The 17,877-nt window shown below is 46.1% G+C and overlaps 1 protein-coding gene across 2 annotated transcripts in view; it reads left to right on the top strand.

Annotated features, from left to right (window-relative positions):
• Ccnf (cyclin F) overlaps nt 1-17,877 on the top strand; it is a 54,416-nt gene that overhangs the window by 24,268 nt on the left and 12,271 nt on the right. For both annotated transcript variants that reach the window (XM_052759116.1, XM_052759114.1), the window contains 9 exons: nt 878-1,032; nt 5,161-5,267; nt 6,612-6,679; nt 7,938-8,131; nt 8,546-8,599; nt 9,325-9,429; nt 9,736-9,813; nt 14,464-14,615; nt 16,820-16,984. In XM_052759116.1, coding sequence (XP_052615076.1) covers nt 878-1,032; nt 5,161-5,267; nt 6,612-6,679; nt 7,938-8,131; nt 8,546-8,599; nt 9,325-9,429; nt 9,736-9,813; nt 14,464-14,615; nt 16,820-16,984 — 1,078 coding nt within the window. The remainder of the gene's footprint in view (nt 1-877; nt 1,033-5,160; nt 5,268-6,611; nt 6,680-7,937; nt 8,132-8,545; nt 8,600-9,324; nt 9,430-9,735; nt 9,814-14,463; nt 14,616-16,819; nt 16,985-17,877) is intronic.

Below are 17,877 nucleotides of genomic sequence, written 5' to 3' on the forward strand. Positions count from 1 at the left end.
ATGGTTGGGGTCACCACAACATGAAAACTGTATTAAAGGGTCACAGCGTTAGGAAGGTTGAGAACCTCTGAGCTAGATCTTATGTTGCAATTTTCACTGTATGCTGAGTGTAGCAAACCTCTGGGTTCGGGGACTGGGCCACACTGACGTCTGCCAAGCTGAGACCTGCTCTAGGACTGACTGGCTTCTATGTTCTGCAGAGCTGCCCTATTTATTTGAGTTCCCAATCTATGCTATTGAAGTTCCTAGGTCCATACTGAACATTATGCTTTTTAGTCGCATGTGCAAATATAAGCAAAGTAGGCTGGGCATGGTGACTAACACTTGTAATTCAGTATTTGGTAGGTAGAGGAAGGGAGGATCAGGAGTTCAAGGGCAGCCTCAACTATATGAGTGAATTTGAGGAGGTCAGCCTGGGCTACAGAGGACCCTGTCTCAAGAAACAAAACAAAACAAAAAAAAAAAAAAAAAAAAAAGAAACAAAACAAGAAGCAAAAATATACAGCAAAAGTCCAAGGGACCCTGTTGACTGGTTTGAGCCTCGCATTCACTACTGAGCCATTTCTCAGGCCCCCGAAGTACTTGGTTGAGTTTTCACTCAAATGTTCATCAGTATTGGCTGCTTTCCCTTCCTTCTGGTTGTCATGTGAATCCTGAATCAGAAAGTTTCCAATATTCAATTACGTGCTATCTGATATTCACCATGAGTGTTTACTGGATATTGAAGGAACAGTGATATCTTAAATAATTCATAGAGTACACTTTATTTAATTTTAGGACTTGTTCTTTCTGTGAATAAAGGACAGTAACTATTAAATCATCTTTATGCACGTACAACTTTTCATCTCACCAAGGCTTGTGGATTTTTTTCCTTAAGTGATCCATTGTAGGTGTGCCAAGTGTTTCTGCTATCCTACCAAGCGAAGAATCAAAAGAAGACCCCGAAACTTAACCATCTTGAGTCTCCCAGAAGATGTACTCTTTCATATCCTGAAATGGCTTTCTGTTGGGGACATCCTTGCTGTCCGAGCTGTAAGTCACCATATGGAAACAATACCAGTCCAAATATTGTTGGTTAAACTGTAACAGTCTCACGTTCTTAAATGTTAGTATAAAACTTTGACTCAAAAGGAAACCCAAGGAAACGGTGGTTTTATTTTTTTAAAGGTTTGTTTTTTGATTTTATGTATATGGGTATTCTGTCTGCCTGTCTGTCTGCACCACGCGCCTGCAGAGGGCAGGAGAGGGCATCTGATCCCCTGGGACTGGAGTTATAGAGGGTATATATATATATATATATATATATAGCTGCCTATGGGTGCTAGGAACTGAACCCCAGGTCCTCTGGAACAGAGGGAGTGCTTTTAACTGCTGAGATAGCTCTCCAGCCCCAAGAGTAGTTTTTGTTTTTTTTTTTTGGTTTCAAACTGTATGGCCGTGGCAGGCTTCTTGCTAACTGTTCTTACAGCTTAAATTAATCCATTTCTATTAATCTATACCTTGCCTGATGGCGGCTGGCAGTGTCTCCCCTCCCAGCTTCCTGTTCTCTCAATTTTTCTCTCTGTTAGTCCCGCCTATACTTCCTGCCTGGCCACTGCCAATCAGTGATTTATTCATTGACCAATCAGCAACACATTTGACATACAGACCATCCCACAGCACTTTCCCTTTTCTTTTCTTAAAAAGGAAGGTTTTAACCTTTACACATCTTTAAAGTCAGCTTGGTATATTTGGGAATTTGGGCGTAGCTTTTTTTACTACTTCCTGCTGGAGGGGGGCGCTGTATCTTCTGGGGAAACAAAGAAAATTTTAGGATCACGGAGTAGTCCGTGAGGCTGTATCATCTGAGCCAGTTGCCTTGAAACGGTTCTGGATGTTGGATCATCTGGGCCATGGTGTCATCGGAGACCTTTCAGGGGGTCTTGGCTGGTCAAAACTGATGTATCTTACTCGGTACTTTACATCTTTCTTGTCCTGATGGCGGCTGGCAGTGTCTCCTCTCCCCAAGAGTAGTTTTATTAGTTGATTGGTTGAAATAGAGTCTCAGCCGGGCGTTGGCGGCACACGCCTTTAATCCCAGCACTGAGAGGCAGAGCCAGGCGAATCTTTGTGAGTTCGAGTCCGCCTGGTCTACAAAGTGAGATCCAGGACAGGCTCCAAAGCTACACAGAGAAACCCTGTCTTGAAAAACAAAAAAAAAAAAAAAGAAAAAAAAAAGAAAGAAAGAAATAGAGTCTCAAGTAGTCAAGACTGCTCTTAAATTCTCCTGATCCTCCAACCTCTACCTCTAGAATGTTGGGGTTACCTATAGGTACCACTTTACCCAGCTCTTCCTGGGGAAGTGACAGTGTCTTACTTAGCTCAGGATGGTCACAAAGCTCAGGATGGTCACAAAGTACCTGTGTAGCCAAGAGTGACCTTGAACTCCTGATCCTCCTGTTTGTACCTCTCATGGTAGGATTCAGCATTGTGCCTGTCAAAAAAGGGTAATATTAGGCCAGGCAGTGGTGGCGCACACCTTTAATCCTAGCACTTAGGAGGCAGAGGCAGGCGGATCTCTGTGAGTTCAAGACCAGCCTGGTCTACAGCCCTGTCTCGAGAAAAAAAAAAAGGTGGTATTGTTAATAGGTGTTTGAAGATGATTCTGTTATAGGGACTACATACTGGGATTTGACATGACTCATTGCAATGTTTATTTCAAGAGGAAAAAAGACCCTTTTATGGCAGTAAAATTTGCATCTCAAGAAGAGAAGACAGTGGGCTGGAGAGGGGGCTCAGCAGTTAAGAGCACTGCCTATTCTTTCAGAAGACCAGGGTTCAGTTTCCAGAACCCACATAGAGGCTAATAGCCATATAACTGCAGTTCCAGGGGATCTAATACTTCTTCTGATCTCCTCAGGCACCAGGCATACATGCGGTACACACATACATGCAGGTAAAATACAAATAAAACCAAATAAATAGGAGTAAGATAGTGTTAATAAGAATTTTTAAATGGCGGAAATAGAGCTGGGCATGATGGTGCACGCCTTTAATCTCAGCGCTTGGAGACAGAAGGCAGGAGGATCTCTGTTGGTTTGAGGCTAGCCTAGTCTACACAGCAAGTTCTAGGACAGGCAGGACTATAGAGAGAGACCTGTCTCTAAAAGCCGGGGTGGGAGTGGCAGCAGAAATTTGTTTAGGGCCCTTTCAGGGGTTTGTTTTGTTTTGTTTAGAAATTCTGTCTTAAGACAAAATTTAACAATTTAAATACCAATTAAATATATGTGTGTGTGTATACATATGTAATTTTATTTTATGTATTTATTTTGCTGGCATGTCTGTATTTGTACCATATGCATACCTCCTGCCCAAGGAGGTATCATTGAGACCTCTGGAACTTGAGTTAGGAGTGACTTTGAACCACTATATCGGTGCTGAGAACTGAACCCAGGTCCTCTGCAAGAGAAGCAAGTGCTCTTAACCACTGAGCCACCTCTCCTGTCCCTTCATTTAGGGATTTTTGTTTTATAAAACTGGACTCAGCAGCCTCAAGACCATTTTTTTATTGTTTTGTTTTGTCTTTTTTCAAGACAGGGTTTCTCTGTGTAGCCCTGGCTATCCTGGAACTCACTCTGTAGTCCAGGCTGTTGTCAAACTCATAGAGATCCAAGTACCTCTGCCTCCCAGGTGCTGGGATTAAAGGAGTGCACTACCACTGCCCGGCTTCGGGAGCAATTTTAAAAACCAAACATTCCAAGACTACAATCCAAAGAGGTACTAGTTTGATAATTATATGCTGAGGAAATGGTATTAGGTAAATATGAAAAGTCTTTGTGTATCAAATCCAATGGTTATGTTTCTATTAGAGCAGAAAACTGCACAAGGTATTTCAGGCAGCATTATTGACTATAGCCTGCATGGTGCACCTGTATGTGTTGTGTGTTCAGAACCAATTCTGCGGTGAAGTCATGCGATACAGCATGTCAGAAACACCTCAGTTCAATTAAATTTTGGTTTTTGCATGTTCAGAAATCTTTGAATATGGCAAGTTTTTTGTACCTCTATGTTCAGTTATATGACCCACAATTTAAGTTGTGCCGTAGGCAAGATAGTAAGACTATCTTTAAAAAAAAAAAAAAAAGGCAGAATAAAACAAACAAAAAGCCCTTTAAGACAAATCCCGTGTAACCTGCAATGCCGGAGTGGACTTGAGTTACTTTGTAGCCATAGCTTCACATTAAATGATTCACCGTAGAGTATACAGTAAACTGGCTGTAAACACCAGCCAGGAGGCCTTTGTAGGACTCCTCTAGTCACATCCACTATTGGCACAATACCTACAGAAGCACCGGGTGCTAAATCCCCAACTGCAGTGGAAACGTTAGGATGTAAAATGCTTGCCTGTGCTGCTCTTGACTTGGCCTTATCTGCCTGGGACAGAGGCTCTCGGGACTCAGTCTTTTTCCTTTGAGTTCCTGTAACTTCCATGCCCCAGACTGCTCCACCACCAGGGTACCAGGCAGAGAAATAGAAGACAAATTTATTTTTTCTTTCTTTTCTTCCCTTTTTTTTTTTTTTTTTTTTTTTTTTTTTTGAGACAGGGTTTCTCTGTGTAGCCTTGGCTGTCCTAGAACTCACTCTGTAGACCAGGCGGGCCTTGAACTCAGAGATCTGCCTGTCTCTACCTCCTGAGTGCTGGGATTAAATACGTGGCGCCACCGCCGCTGCCACCGCCAGGCAAAAAACAAATTTCTGTCCTGCCTGGCACCAACCTATTTCTCTAGTTCTTTGCGAAAGTGTCTTTCCTTCTTGCCCTCCGTCCCTCCCTTTGACAGTCACCGCACTGTGTCCCCTGGCTGGCCTGGAACTCACAAAGATGTGCCCGTGTCTGCCTTCTGACTGCTGAGATTACAGGTGTGCACTAGCATGCTGAGTTCTTCTCTTTCTTAACCTTGGTGCTTGTTCTTTGGACTGGTGCCGGTATTCTTACCCCGCCTCAGAACATCAGAGAAACTCACTTCTGACTTCTCTTTCCTATAGAAAACAGTGCTGTTTTCATACATAGAAACTGGGTTCTTTACCGTTCTGAGACTGGTGTGTCTGTGTATGTCCCATCTTCAGGAGCAAGGATCTGGGGAGTCCCTTGGTGATTCACACACGGCTCTCATTGCTCTGCAGGTACACTCCCACCTGAAGTACCTGGTGGACAACCATGCCAGTGTGTGGGCATCTGCCAGCTTCCAAGAGCTGTGGCCTTCTCCGAAGAACCTGAAGCTCTTTGAAAGGTATCCCAGTGCTCTGAGAAGTGCCTTGATTTCCCTCTGCCATTGGTATTCTTGGTGTGCTGGCGAATGTCCCCATAGCTGAGTCAGGACCTGTTTTCCTGTTGCCCTCATCCCGGGGAAGAGACCCCAGACTGAAGAAACCTGTCTATTGAGTCACACTGCTTCCAGCAAGCCATGTCATTGCCTGTCCTCTGTGCCTGCGCTGCTTCTAGAGGGTCCCGATTGACTCGGGTGTGAGTCACCTGCTCATGGAAGCCTTATTCAGCTTTCTTTTCCTTTCCTGTTATATTTCGGTCGCTGGATGACTCACCCCTTCTCTGTAGTCGTGACTGAGAGAAAGGACTGGGGGCGAGGGAGGCAGCAAGCCTAGATCTGTGACCCTGGGTGCCAGTGACCAGGCCCGCTAATGGAGGTTAAAGATAGAGCATGTCCTTGGAACAGGGGTCTAAGCTTGAGCCTTTTCACACCTGAGAAACTAACTCAGGACAGGATTTGCCTCACGAGCATTTATTTCCCAGGCTTGAGCTGCCGGAGAAGTGCAGGATGAGAACTCCAGTGCTTGGGTTGCTGCTGGATAAAATTTGTGTATTTCTTTTTCTTTTAAAGATTTATTTATTTGGGGACTGGAGAGATGACTCAGCAGTGAAGAGCACTGCCTGTTCTTATTGAGGACCCAGGTTCAATTCCCAGCACCCACATGGCAGCTCACAACTGTCTGTAATCCAGTTCCCGGGGACCCGACACCCTCATGCAGATATACATGCAAGCAAAACACCAATGCACATAAATAAATTTTTTAAGAGTTTGTTTATTTTTATGCATGCGTGTGTGAGGGCTTGCATGTGTATATTTGCACTATCTGTATGTAGTGCCCACAGATGCCAGAAGAGGGGGCTGGATGCCCTGGAACTGGAGTTACAGGTAGAGCTTGTTGGGTTTTAGAGTATTCACAGTTCTACAAGCTTAGCACTGTTCACCTTAGATTATTTTTATCATCCTACAAAGAAATCGTGTACTCTTTAGCAGGCATTGTCTCCCCCCACCCCCCACCCCCCACTCCCCAACCACAGAAGCCCTAGGCAATCCATTATCTATTTCTGTCTCTGGGTTTGCTAATTGTAGACATCTCTTGTAAACAGAATCATGGAATACTTGACCTTTTATGATTGGCCTAGGGTTGTCAAGGTTCATCCACATTGTAGCATGCAATCAATAAACAGTATGTGATTATATTTCATGAAAAAATATTCAATTAGGAAATAAGTATTTCAGCGTCAAGTGCCGTGGTGGTACATAATGTTTGTGACCTAAAATAGTGTGGTATTTATGCTCTTATTGCTCCAGGGCTGCTGAAAAGGGAAATTTTGAAGCTGCTGTGAAGTTGGGAATCGCCTACCTCTATAATGAAGGCTGTAAGTCCCTGGGCCCTGACGTGTGGTGGCATTTGAGATAAGCACAAGCCTCTTTCAAGATTTAGCAGCTTAGTTCTTGCTGATGGTCGGCCCCATGTCTGCCCTTGACAGTTTGATATAGGTTCTAAGAAAGTCACCTCTTTCCCTCATTTGGGTCAGCAAGGGGTATCTCCTGAAGTGCCCTGCCTTCAGTACAGGTAACACCAAGGCCTATGCAGGGATGTAAATAGCTTCTTTCCTTGGCCATCCTGTGGAGCTTGGAAAGAAATCAGCATGCCTCATACTGCAGGGGATCACTGACACAGGCAGCCATAGTTCCATGTGGCAGGCAGCAGAGCTTGCCTGGAGCCTGAGTCCTTTTGCCCAGGGCTAGCTGCTCCTTAAAAGGCTTTTGGCTTGCTTCTCTGCTCAGCACCAGAGGAAGGAGCCTTGGCTGTGCTGTCCCAGTCTCCAAAATGTGTAACGGTTAGAGTATAGAATCACCTTTTCCTGCATCTTAAAGCTCTGGTGTCTTGCTGGCAGGTAGTCCCTGTCCTTGGCCAGCTAACAGGACTATTAGGACTGAGAGCCTGTGAGTAACCTGCTCTTTCTGAGGTGGAACTGAGGTTCTGCCCCTCCCCTCCTATCAGTTAGCCATTCCCAGAGGTCATTCAGCTGCCTGCAGTGTGCAAGTTCATGATTGGTGGTGGTTTGTTTTGTTTTTGTATTTTCCTAGGGTTGTGTAACCCTTGCTGATCTCATTTTAGAACAGTCTCGTCCTTAAGAGAACCTTTTCCCTTCCAGGACAGCCAGAGCTGTTACACAGAGAAACCTTGTCTCAAAAAAACCAAAAGAGAGAGAAAGAACCTTTTCTCAGCCTGGTCCACATGATGATGAGGAGAGAGAGAGGGAGAGGGAGAGGGGGAGGGGGAGAGGGAGAGAGAGAGAGAGAGAGAGAGAGAGAGAGAGAGAGAGAGAGAGAGAGAGAGAGAGACCTTCCTTCCAGCCATCTGCAGGGTCATTTCCCTCCAGGAGGAAGGTTGAGGCTGTGTGTGTGGGAGCACCATCCCCTAAGGGTCACAATCCAGGCTTCCCGAAGGACTCCAGGAGGGGCCTGTGTATCTAGGATTACCTGAACAAAGCGGGGAGAATTTGAAGCCCCATCCCACAGAGCTCTTCTGTTCAAAGCTTTGCACTGTCAGGCTTTGCTAAAAGACTGGAGATCTTTGCTCTTTCCATGTCCCAGAGGCATCATGGGTTTGTCCTGTTTCTCCCATAGTGTCTGTGTCAGATGAGGCCTGTGCTGAAGTGAACGGCCTGAAGGCCTCTCGCTTCTTCAGTATGGCTGAGAAATTGAATATGGGTTCTGAGCCCTTCATCTGGCTCTTCATCCGCCCACCATGGTCAGCATCTGGAAGTTGCTGCAAGGCCGTGGTCCACGACAGCCTCAGGGCAGAGTGCCAATTACAAAGAGTAAGTCCTGGCAAAGCCCACAGGGCATAGAGTCCCCGAACGGAGGGAAACCTGAAGTAGTTTCCATGGACCATGTAAAGACAAGAAGTGGGAGGTACACAAAACTGAGTGCAGGACTGGGAGTTTGCTCAGTGGTGGAGCTTCCGCCTAGCATGCTGGACGTACTCCCGAGGCGAAGGCAGTGCAGATGTAGGAGACGTCTTGAACGGATGTGGTGGAAGGTCTTAGGGTCTGGGATGAGGACCAAGATCTTGGTGAACATGTTGGTGGGTGGAAACTAAAGATTTAGGCTGAATAAAACATCCATAGCTGAAAACTGAAATCAGGAAGTGGTAGTGTAGGGATCTGGACAGCAGGACAGGGGAGAGTTCTGTCTGCTGAGAATCATACTTACTTTTTTTTTTTTTTTTTAAGACTCATAAAGCTTCCATACTACACTGCTTGGGAAGAGTGCTAAATCTTTTTGAGGTAAGTTAAGTTTTTCTCTCTGCTCAGGCTTTGCCTTATTTCACCTTTCAGTGGCCTAGATCCACAAAGTACTTGAAAAGCTGCAAAAGAGAATGTCCAAGGTCAATGCAAACACCAGGCCCTGCCCTGAGTGGTCCTTGGCATAGAGCTCCTGGCTCCCCCCACGCTACTTTTGAGGGAGGTGAATGGGACCTCATAAATAAGAGCCCGGAGAGTAGACCACCAGGAGCTGGGCAGCCAGTGCTGACGGGATCCTCACATGGCTCTCCTATTGGTGGGCCTTGCAGAATTCTCGCCTCTTGAGGTTTTTAACGGGCTTTGTGGTCTGTGGGCCCCTTTTGCGGGTTTAGAGCAAGTAGTAGCTTCCAGTGAACACATCAAAAGGATGTGGAAGACAAGTGAGGCAGATGAACACTGAGAGCCACCAGTACCACCATTCATGATGTTTAAGGAGTTTCCTGTGACAGCAAGGGTGAATGTAGGCTTTGTATGCCAGAGCTGCCCCCACACTAATGAGGACGCAGAGCCCCGAGGCTGTATGCCATTGGTTAGTTGTTGAGCACTGTATGCTTAGTGGCATCCCTTCTTCCTCAGATGTAGTTAATCCATCCACTATCGCTCCGAATGTGATTGCTTAGAGGTATAGAAAGAGGACAGCTCTCAGAATGATTTGGCATTGTGCAGAAGGTGAGAAAGAACCCTCTGTGCTTGGTCTTATACTCCAGGACGAAGAGAAAAGGAAGCAGGCTCACACCCTTTTTGAAGAGTCTGCTCATCAGGGATGCTTGGCCAGCTCATACCTCCTTTGGGAAAGTGAGAGAAAGATGGATGTAAGTAGAGCCTCGTCTATTGGGGGATAGACCTCATAGGAACAGTTTTGTGTGGTCCTGGGATGAAATTTGGTTAACAAAAGGGAGGATGCTTTCTTGGACCCTAGGCTCTTGGGCCTTTTCGGCTCATCTGAGCGTGGAGCCGTTTACTATCAAATGTCCTCCAAAGACTACCATTATTGGGGGGTAAATGTTGGGGAAGCCAGTGAAGTTGAAGAATGAGGGAGAAAGCATTTAGGAAGCCGTGGGGCAGGTCTGAGTCCCTCACAGGACACAGCCATGTAAGGGTGACTCTCTTGTTGGCAGATGTCTGATCCTGGACGATACCTCCACAACTTCCGGAAACTCAGGGACTATGCTGCCAAAGGCTGCTGGGAAGCACAGGTGACGTGGAGATCTGGATTCTTCCTTTCAGCGTCGGGGCAGGACTATTTAGATTCTCAGCAGCAGACTTAGGAAAGCAATAAGAAAGACTGGCCCAGAACTGGAGCTTTTTTATTTGTGTGTGTGTGTGCTTGTCTGTATGTGTTCCATGTGTGTGCAGTGCCTGTGGAGACCAGAGAAGGGCATTGGCTCTCCTGGAACTGGGGTCACAGTGGTTGTGAGCCGCCTAATGTGGGTGCTGGGATTGAACCTGGGTCCTCTGTCAGATCAGTAAGCGCTCTTAAACCTCTGCACCACCTCTTCAGCTCCTGTAGCTGGAGTCTTAAAGTTTAGCTCTTGAGTGTTTAAGAAGACCCCAGCCATGCTTTGTTTATCGTTATCCATCTCCACCCTTGCTTGTTTTTGGTTTGTTTGGTTGGTTGGTTTTCCGAGACAGGGTTTCTTTCTCTGTGTAGTTTTGGTGCCTGTTCTGAATCTCGCTCTATAGCCCAGGCTGGCCTGGAACTCACAGAGATTCGCCTGGCTCTGCCTCCCGAGTGCTGGGACTAAAGGCATGCGCTACCACCGCCCGGTTCACCCTTGCCTGTTGACCAGCTAGCCTCTTCATTCTAAATGTTGTTGTCACTCACTTTGGAAGGTTGTTCTATAGGTCGTGTTTATTGTGAGAACAAATGTTAGGCCACCTAAGAATAGAGGGTGTGGAGTTCCTGTTAGTACCTGGCCTCACTCATCCAGCCAGATAATCAAGAATTTATGACTTGCTCTCAGCAGACCCTGCCCTGCCAACTGTAGCGAGCCTTCAGGCTAGACTCTTGGTTTCATCCTGAACAGTGTTGGGGGGAGGGGGCTGTTTTAGAGCAAATCAAAGAACTTCATAGCTTGCCATGAAGGAGAAAGCTTGTTCTTACTGCCCCACCACATGGATGATAGATATCCAACAACTCAAATACTAGGAAAGAGATTACAAGTCAACAGGCAGAACAGACTGTGCTCTGTTATAACATTGTGTTCATGTCTAAAATGATTGTCAAAGATTTATAAAAAAATTTCATAGTAAAATGGCTCATCATTTGCTATCAAACCCGAGGACTAGAGCTTGATCTCTAAGGTGGACGTGGCTGTCCCAAAAGCCATCCTCTGACTGCTACGTGCACACCATAGCGCGCACACACACACACACACACACACACACACACACACACACACACAGTCTTAGTTAGGGTAACCATTGCTGTGATGAAACACCATGATCAAAAGCAAGTTGGAGAGGAGGGGTTATTTTGCTTACACTTCTATGTTGTAGTTCATCATTGAAGGATGTCAGGACAGGAACTCAAACAGGACAGGAAAATGGAGGCAGGAGCTGATACAGAAGCCATGGAGGAGTGCTGCTTACTGGCTTGCCCCATGGCTTCTTCACTCTGCTATAAGAACCCAGAACCACTAGCCCTGGGATGGCATCACCCACAGTGGGCTGCCCCCCCCCCCCCCGAATCACTAATTAAGAAAATGCCCCAGAGCAGTAGTTCTCAACCAGTGGGTCAAACCCTTTGGCAAACCTCTATCTCCAAAAATATTTACATTACGATTCATAACAGTAGCAAAATTACAGTTATGAAGTAGCAACAAAAATAATTTTATGTTTGTGAGTCACCACAACGTGAGAATTGTGTTAAAGGGTCACAGCATTAGGATGTTGAGAACCACTGCCCTGGTTGACTTGTCTATGGCCTGACCTTTTTTTTTTTTTTTAAAGATTATTTATTTATTTATTTTGGTTTTTCGAGACAGGGTTTCTCTGTGTAGCTTTGCGCCTTTCCTGGATCTTGCTCTGTAGACCAGGCTGGCCTCGAACTCACAAAGATCCACCTGCCTTTGCCTCCTGAGTGCTGGGATTAAAGGCGTGCACCACCACCGCCTGGCCTATGGCCTGATCTTATGGAGGCATTTTCTTAATTGAGGTTCTCAGATGACTTTAGCTTGTGTCAAGCTGACATGAAACTATCCAGCACACATACATGTAATATACACAACAAATAATAATTTAATAATTTTTTTGTGTGTGTGGGTTGTAGTCTGATTGTTCTTTATTTTATATCTAGAATCCACTTATGAGTGAGTACATACCATGTTTGTCCTTCTGGGTTTGGGTTACCTCACTCAGGATGATTTTTTCTAGTTCCATCCATTTGCCTGCAAATTTCATGCTGTCATTGTTTTTCTCTGCTGAGTAGTACTGCATTGTGTTTATGTACCACATTTTCTTAATCCATTCTTCAGTTGACGGGCATCTAGGTTGTTTCCAGGTTCTGGCTATTACAAATAATCCTGCTATGAACATAGCTGAGCATGTATCTTTGTGGTTTGAATCAGCGTTCCTTGGGTGTATGCCCAAGAGTGGTATGGCTGGGTCTTGAGGTAGTTTGATTCCTAATTTTCTGAGAAACCGCCATACTGATTTCCACAGTGGTTGTACAAGCTTTCACTCCCACCAACAGTGGAGGAGTGTTCCCTTTGCTCCACATCCTCTCCAACACTGACTGTCATTAGTGTTTTTGATCTTAGCCATTCTGACAGGTGTAAGGTGGTATCTCAGAGTCGTTTTGATTTGCATTTCTCTGATAATTAAGGATGTTGAGCATTTCTTTAAATGTCTTTCAGCCATTTGTGATTCTTGTTTTGTGAATTCTCTGTTTGGCTCTTTAGCCCATTTTTCATTAATAAATTTTAAGAAACACAGTTTAATCAGAGTAGTAAGGTCCTGAGAGATGTTCAGACAGCTTCAGATTCTCAGAAAAGAAGGAAAAAATACAGCAGGTTAAAAAGGGGACTTAATCCTAGTTCTCAAGAGACTGAGGCAGGAGGGTTATAAATTTGGAGGTATTTGGGGCTTGTCTCATTAATGTGTTATATTTATTTTTTTTCTCAGTTTTTGAGTCAATAGCTACTAATGCATGCAAGGTTGGTTGGTTGGTTTGTTTTTTATGATATATATGGGTGTTCTGCCTGTGTGTATATCCTTGTGTCTTCTTGGTGTCTGAAAAGGCCAGAAGAGGGTGTCAGATACCCTGGAACTAGAGTTACAGTTCTGAGCCACAATGTGGGTGCTGGGAATTGAATCTGGGTCCCCTGGAAAAGCAGCCAGTGCTCTTCCCTATTGAACCACCTCTAACCTAAGATCATTTTAATGATGGTGGTTTCTGCCAATGAAGGTAAAATCAATGAGATATTTGCTATGAGTGATATGAAGTCAGCAGTCGGCATGGACCTTTGGGGGAGGGTACTTGAATAAGTATAGACAAAACCCTACAGCTGTTCTGTGGACTTAGCAGGTAGGGAATTGGATGGGCCACAATACAATCAACAGAAACACTCTAAATGGAAGAATAGGTAAGGACTATTTCAAGTTATGTCAGATAACTTGGAAAAACAGTATTGCTAGGTGGAGAAAAAAAAGATGCATATAAACTGTGGTCAAATACATATATACACCAAGCTATAATTACCTGGGAAAACAGATGGAAATGTGTCAAAGTTGTCGACAGTGGACATCTCGAGTTGTTGTGGGTGCTAGGCAGTGTATCCTAAGTTCTGACACATCTCAGTCCGTCCTCATCTGTTGACTCCAGCACCATCAGTGTACCATTTCATTAAAGAGGAAATTGCTGGGACTGGAGAGATGCTTAGTGGTTAAGACTACCAGCTGCTCTCCAAGAGCACCTTGGTTGTTTCCCAGCAGCCCCTCAAAATCACCTACTCCAGTTCCAGGGGATCTGACACCTTCTGGCCTCCTTGGGCACCAAGCATGCACATGGAGACATACATGTAGACAAAACACCCATATATATATGTGTGTGTGTGTATGTATGTATTTATGTATATGTATGTATATATATTATTTATGTATTTATTAGTTTAGTTTTTAAAAAATTAAAAGGACTCATAGATTGGTGCCTACCTCAATTGTCATCAGAGAGGCTTCATTAGTAACGGATGTACAGAGACCCACAGATAAACATTAGGCTGAGCTCAGGGAATCCTGCTGAGGAGAGGGAGGAAGGATTGTACGAGCCAGAGGCGTCAAGGATACCACAAGAAAACCCACAGAATCAACTAACCTGGGCTCACAGGAGCTCATAGAATCTGAACTGACAACCAGGGAGCCTGCATGGGACTGACATAAGCCCTCTACATGTATGTGACAGTTGTGTAGTTTGGTCTCCTTGCAGGACTCCGTACAGTGGGAGCATGGACTTTGGTTGGCTTTTGGGAAGCTATTCCTCATACTGGGTTGCCTTGCCCAGCCTTAGTACAAGGGGAGGTGTTTAGTCTTAGGCAACTTGATATGCCATGTTTTATTGATAAGCCGTGAGAGTCCTGCCCCTTTCTGAACAGAAATAGAGGAGTAGATTAGGGGGATAAGGGGGAGGGATGGGAGGGGAAAATGCGGTCGGGATATATTAATAAAAATAAATTTAATTAATAAAATAAAAAGGAAGACTGGTGCAGAGAGGTCCCGTCCTAGAGATCTTAGCTATGCTGCTATAGCAGGTTGAGAGACTGGGACAGGCAGATGTGCCCTGTGTTGTCTGCCCGCCGAGGCCTCGGGAGCGGAGAAGCTGGCTCACGCTGCACCTTTCTGTCCCGCAGCTGGCTCTGGCCAAAGCCTGCGCAGGTGGAAGCCAGCTTGGACTGGAGTGGAAAGCCTGTAGTGAAACGGTCTGCCAGCTCTTCCAGGCCTCCCAGGCTGTCAACAAGCAGCGAGTCTTCTCTGTGCAGAAGGGACTCAGCGACACGATGAGGTGAGGCCTGCAGGAGCGCGTTTGCTCCGATGGGAGAGCAATAGCATTTTTACACTTTCGTGGGTGTGAGTGTGCGTATGCGTACAGGAGTACACGTGTGTACATGAGACCCAAAGTTGATGTTGCGGATCTTCCATTGCTCTTCTACCTTATTCAACAAGGCAGGGTCTCTCCCCCGTCCCTCTAGCTAACTGTATTATTCTGAAGGTCCCATCTCAGCTTCCAAAGCTGGAATTAACAGTCGGTCCACACACACCTGGCATTTTCATGGGTTCTGGGGATCCAAATGCTAATCGCCAAGCACTTCACAATCTCCCCAGCCCTGCTGTAGCCCAGGCTAACCATGAACTTCTGGTTATCCTGCTTTGGCCTCCTGAGTACTTGGAGTAAAGGTATGAGCCACTACAGCCTTCTCTAAAGCTGAGAGCATGTGAAACTGTTCTAAACATTTTCCTAAAATGATGAGACTCAGACTATCAGTTTCTGAAGCCAAAAATATAACCTTTTTTTTAAAATCATCAGTGTATTTTGTGGTACTCAGTGACTAGAAGTAAGACTTCGGGAGCTGCTGTCCTCCCACCCCAACCCCATCCCTGCCGTCCCCTCCCCGAGGCAGCTACTGTGACACCCAGCACAACTGCCTTTCTTCCAGCCTCCAAATGTTAGTGATAACAAAATTGCAGAATGTTAGCGAGTAAAATGGAAAAGGGGAGTGATTTTTTTTTTTTTAAGCTTTTATCTGAAATTCATGTAAAGTTTGGATTTGTGATTTGAAATCTCTGGCTCCTTGTAGATACTGCTTGCAACATGATATATGCTCAGTAAAGGTTTTTTAAAAAATGATTGTCCTGAGGCCAGGGAGATGGTCTCATTGAGTAATTTGCATGCTCCACAACCATGTGGACTTGAGTTTGATACCCAGTACTTGGAGAGGAGTGGGGAATGAAAATAATGGCATGTGCTTATAGTCCTGGCACTGAGGAAGTGGGGATGGGTGGGTCCCTGAGATTCTGTGCCCAGCCACCCTAGTCTAATTTGGAGGCCCTGGGTACCAGTAAAAGATCCTGTCTCACATTGATGCATGCCTTGAATCTCAGCATGCTTTTGGTTTTTCCAAGTAGGATTTCTCAGTGTAGCACTGGCTGTCCTGGAACTTGCCCTGTAGACCAGGCTGGCCTGGAACTCACAGAGATTGGCCTGCCTCAGGCTCCTGAGTGCTGGGATTAAAGGCGTGCGCCACCACCACTTGGCCCCGGCACTCTTGATAGCCTAATAATCTGACTTCTAAAAACAGATCCCTGGGGCCAGCAGGATGGCTCATCAGGCAGAGGCGCTTGCTGCCAAAACTGAAAATGCAAGTTCAGTTCCCAGGCCCCGCTCAACCAATTCCCAAAGTTGTCCTCTGTCTTCCAACACCGCCTGTGATTATTTATGGTCTTGGTCTCCAGGTTTTTTTTTTTTTTTTTTTTTTCGGTTTTTCGAGACAGGGTTTCTCTGTGTAGCTTTGCGCCTTTCCTGGAACTCACTTGGTAGTCCAGGCTGGCCTTGAACTCACAGAGATCCGCCTGGCTCTGCCTCCCGAGTGCTGGGATTAAAGGCGTGCGCCACCACCGCCCGGCGGTCTCCAGGTTTTAACTCCCTGGTAGAGAGGGACATTTCTATCAGCCTTCTAGTGTCTGTACGTCCATCTAGGGTGCTGGGTGAAGGACGTAGGGAGACTTCAGTGTGGGGACGGAGTGGCTCTGGCTTTAAGTGGCATTTCTGGCTCTTTGATCCTCTGCAGAGCATTGTTATAAGGGCCCAGACAGGAGAGCCTGATGGTCCAGGGTGACTGACCCGTTTCTAGTCCCAGGAGCTGTACTCCATCCCCAGCCCTGCTGTGCAACTCATTTGGTACCCACTGCCTATTTGCACTAAGATTGGGCTCAGCCAGTGCTTTGGTGGCTGAGGGCTCACTTGGATTTGTGAACACTGGGAATGTGCATGCTGAGTGGAGAGGGGCGCAGGGTGCAGAGATGTGTGGACTCACCAGCCTCCCAGGAGTAGCTATGGGCCTCCCCAACTCCCTGGAACATGGAGTCTCTAGGTTGGTAAGTCGGTGATTCCAAAGTGATCATTTCATTTGTTTAGACTGAACAGACTTGGGCAGAAATTGAAGGTGTGACATTTGACCTAGTTTTCACAGGTGGCCCCTCTCTCCACAGATACATTCTAATCGACTGGTTGGTAGAAGTTGCCACAATGAAGGACTTCACAAGCCTGTGTCTCCACCTGACAGTGGAGTGTGTAGACCGGTACTTGCGGAGGAGGCTGGTACCCCGCTACAAGCTCCAGCTTCTGGGCATTGCCTGCATGGTCATCTGTACCCGGTGAGAAGCCCCTTGGCCAGACTGGCAGGGTTGTGTGCATATGTGCTGGTCCCTCCTAGGCAGGGGCCACCATCCTCTCCTTTCTAGTAGCTGGTTTTTAAGGGAAATGAGTCTTAAGAGTCCCTGGTTCAGTTGTTATCCAATCCCAGTGTCCTTTGTAAGGGAGGATGGCAGAGTTGACCCGTTGTCCGTTGACTGTACCTCTGCTGAGAGCCTGTGTCCCCACACAGTCTCAGGACCCAGAGCATGGACCACTCTTTCTCAGGATCCAAAGAGTGACAGTTGACAAGAAGGATGATACTGTGCCACTGAGGTTGAATTCTCACATCTTTATCATCAGTTTCCCATAGTCCTGGGCAGGAGTATCCCAAGGCCACCACTAAAGCCCCATCAGAGCTATTCCTCCACACGGATGTCACTCAGAGGAGGGATGCTCTGACTCTTTGGCGTGTGTCCCTTTGTATTTTGTCCCAAACTGTCTGTCCTCAGCCAGTGCTTCCTTTACCCTGATTTTGCCTCTGGAAGTGATGTGGAAAGAGTTTTCAAAATGGTTTGCATTTTCTCATTCTCTAAACCGAATGTCCCCATCATGGTCTACCATTTCCCCTGGGACATGTGTTCCAGACCCTTTCCTTGTCTCCTGGGCCTGCTGAGCACGAAGTATCATAGCTGCACTTACAGCTAACTACTTCCTGTGCTCGGTTGGGAACTCCCTTGGGGTTTCTTTTCTTTTCTTTCTTTCTTTCTTTTTTTTTGGTTTTTCGAGACAGGGTTTCTTTGTGTAGCTTGGCGCCTTTCCTGGAACTCGCTTTGTAGACCAGGCTGGCCTTGAACTCACAGAGATCCGCCTGCTTCTGCCTCCCGAGTGCTGGGATTAAATACATGTGCCACCG

Source organism: Peromyscus californicus, unplaced genomic scaffold (genome assembly GCF_007827085.1).
Source record: "Peromyscus californicus insignis strain IS unplaced genomic scaffold, ASM782708v3 Scaffold_3__1_contigs__length_106647218, whole genome shotgun sequence".
Classification (NCBI taxonomy): Eukaryota; Metazoa; Chordata; class Mammalia; order Rodentia; family Cricetidae; genus Peromyscus; species Peromyscus californicus.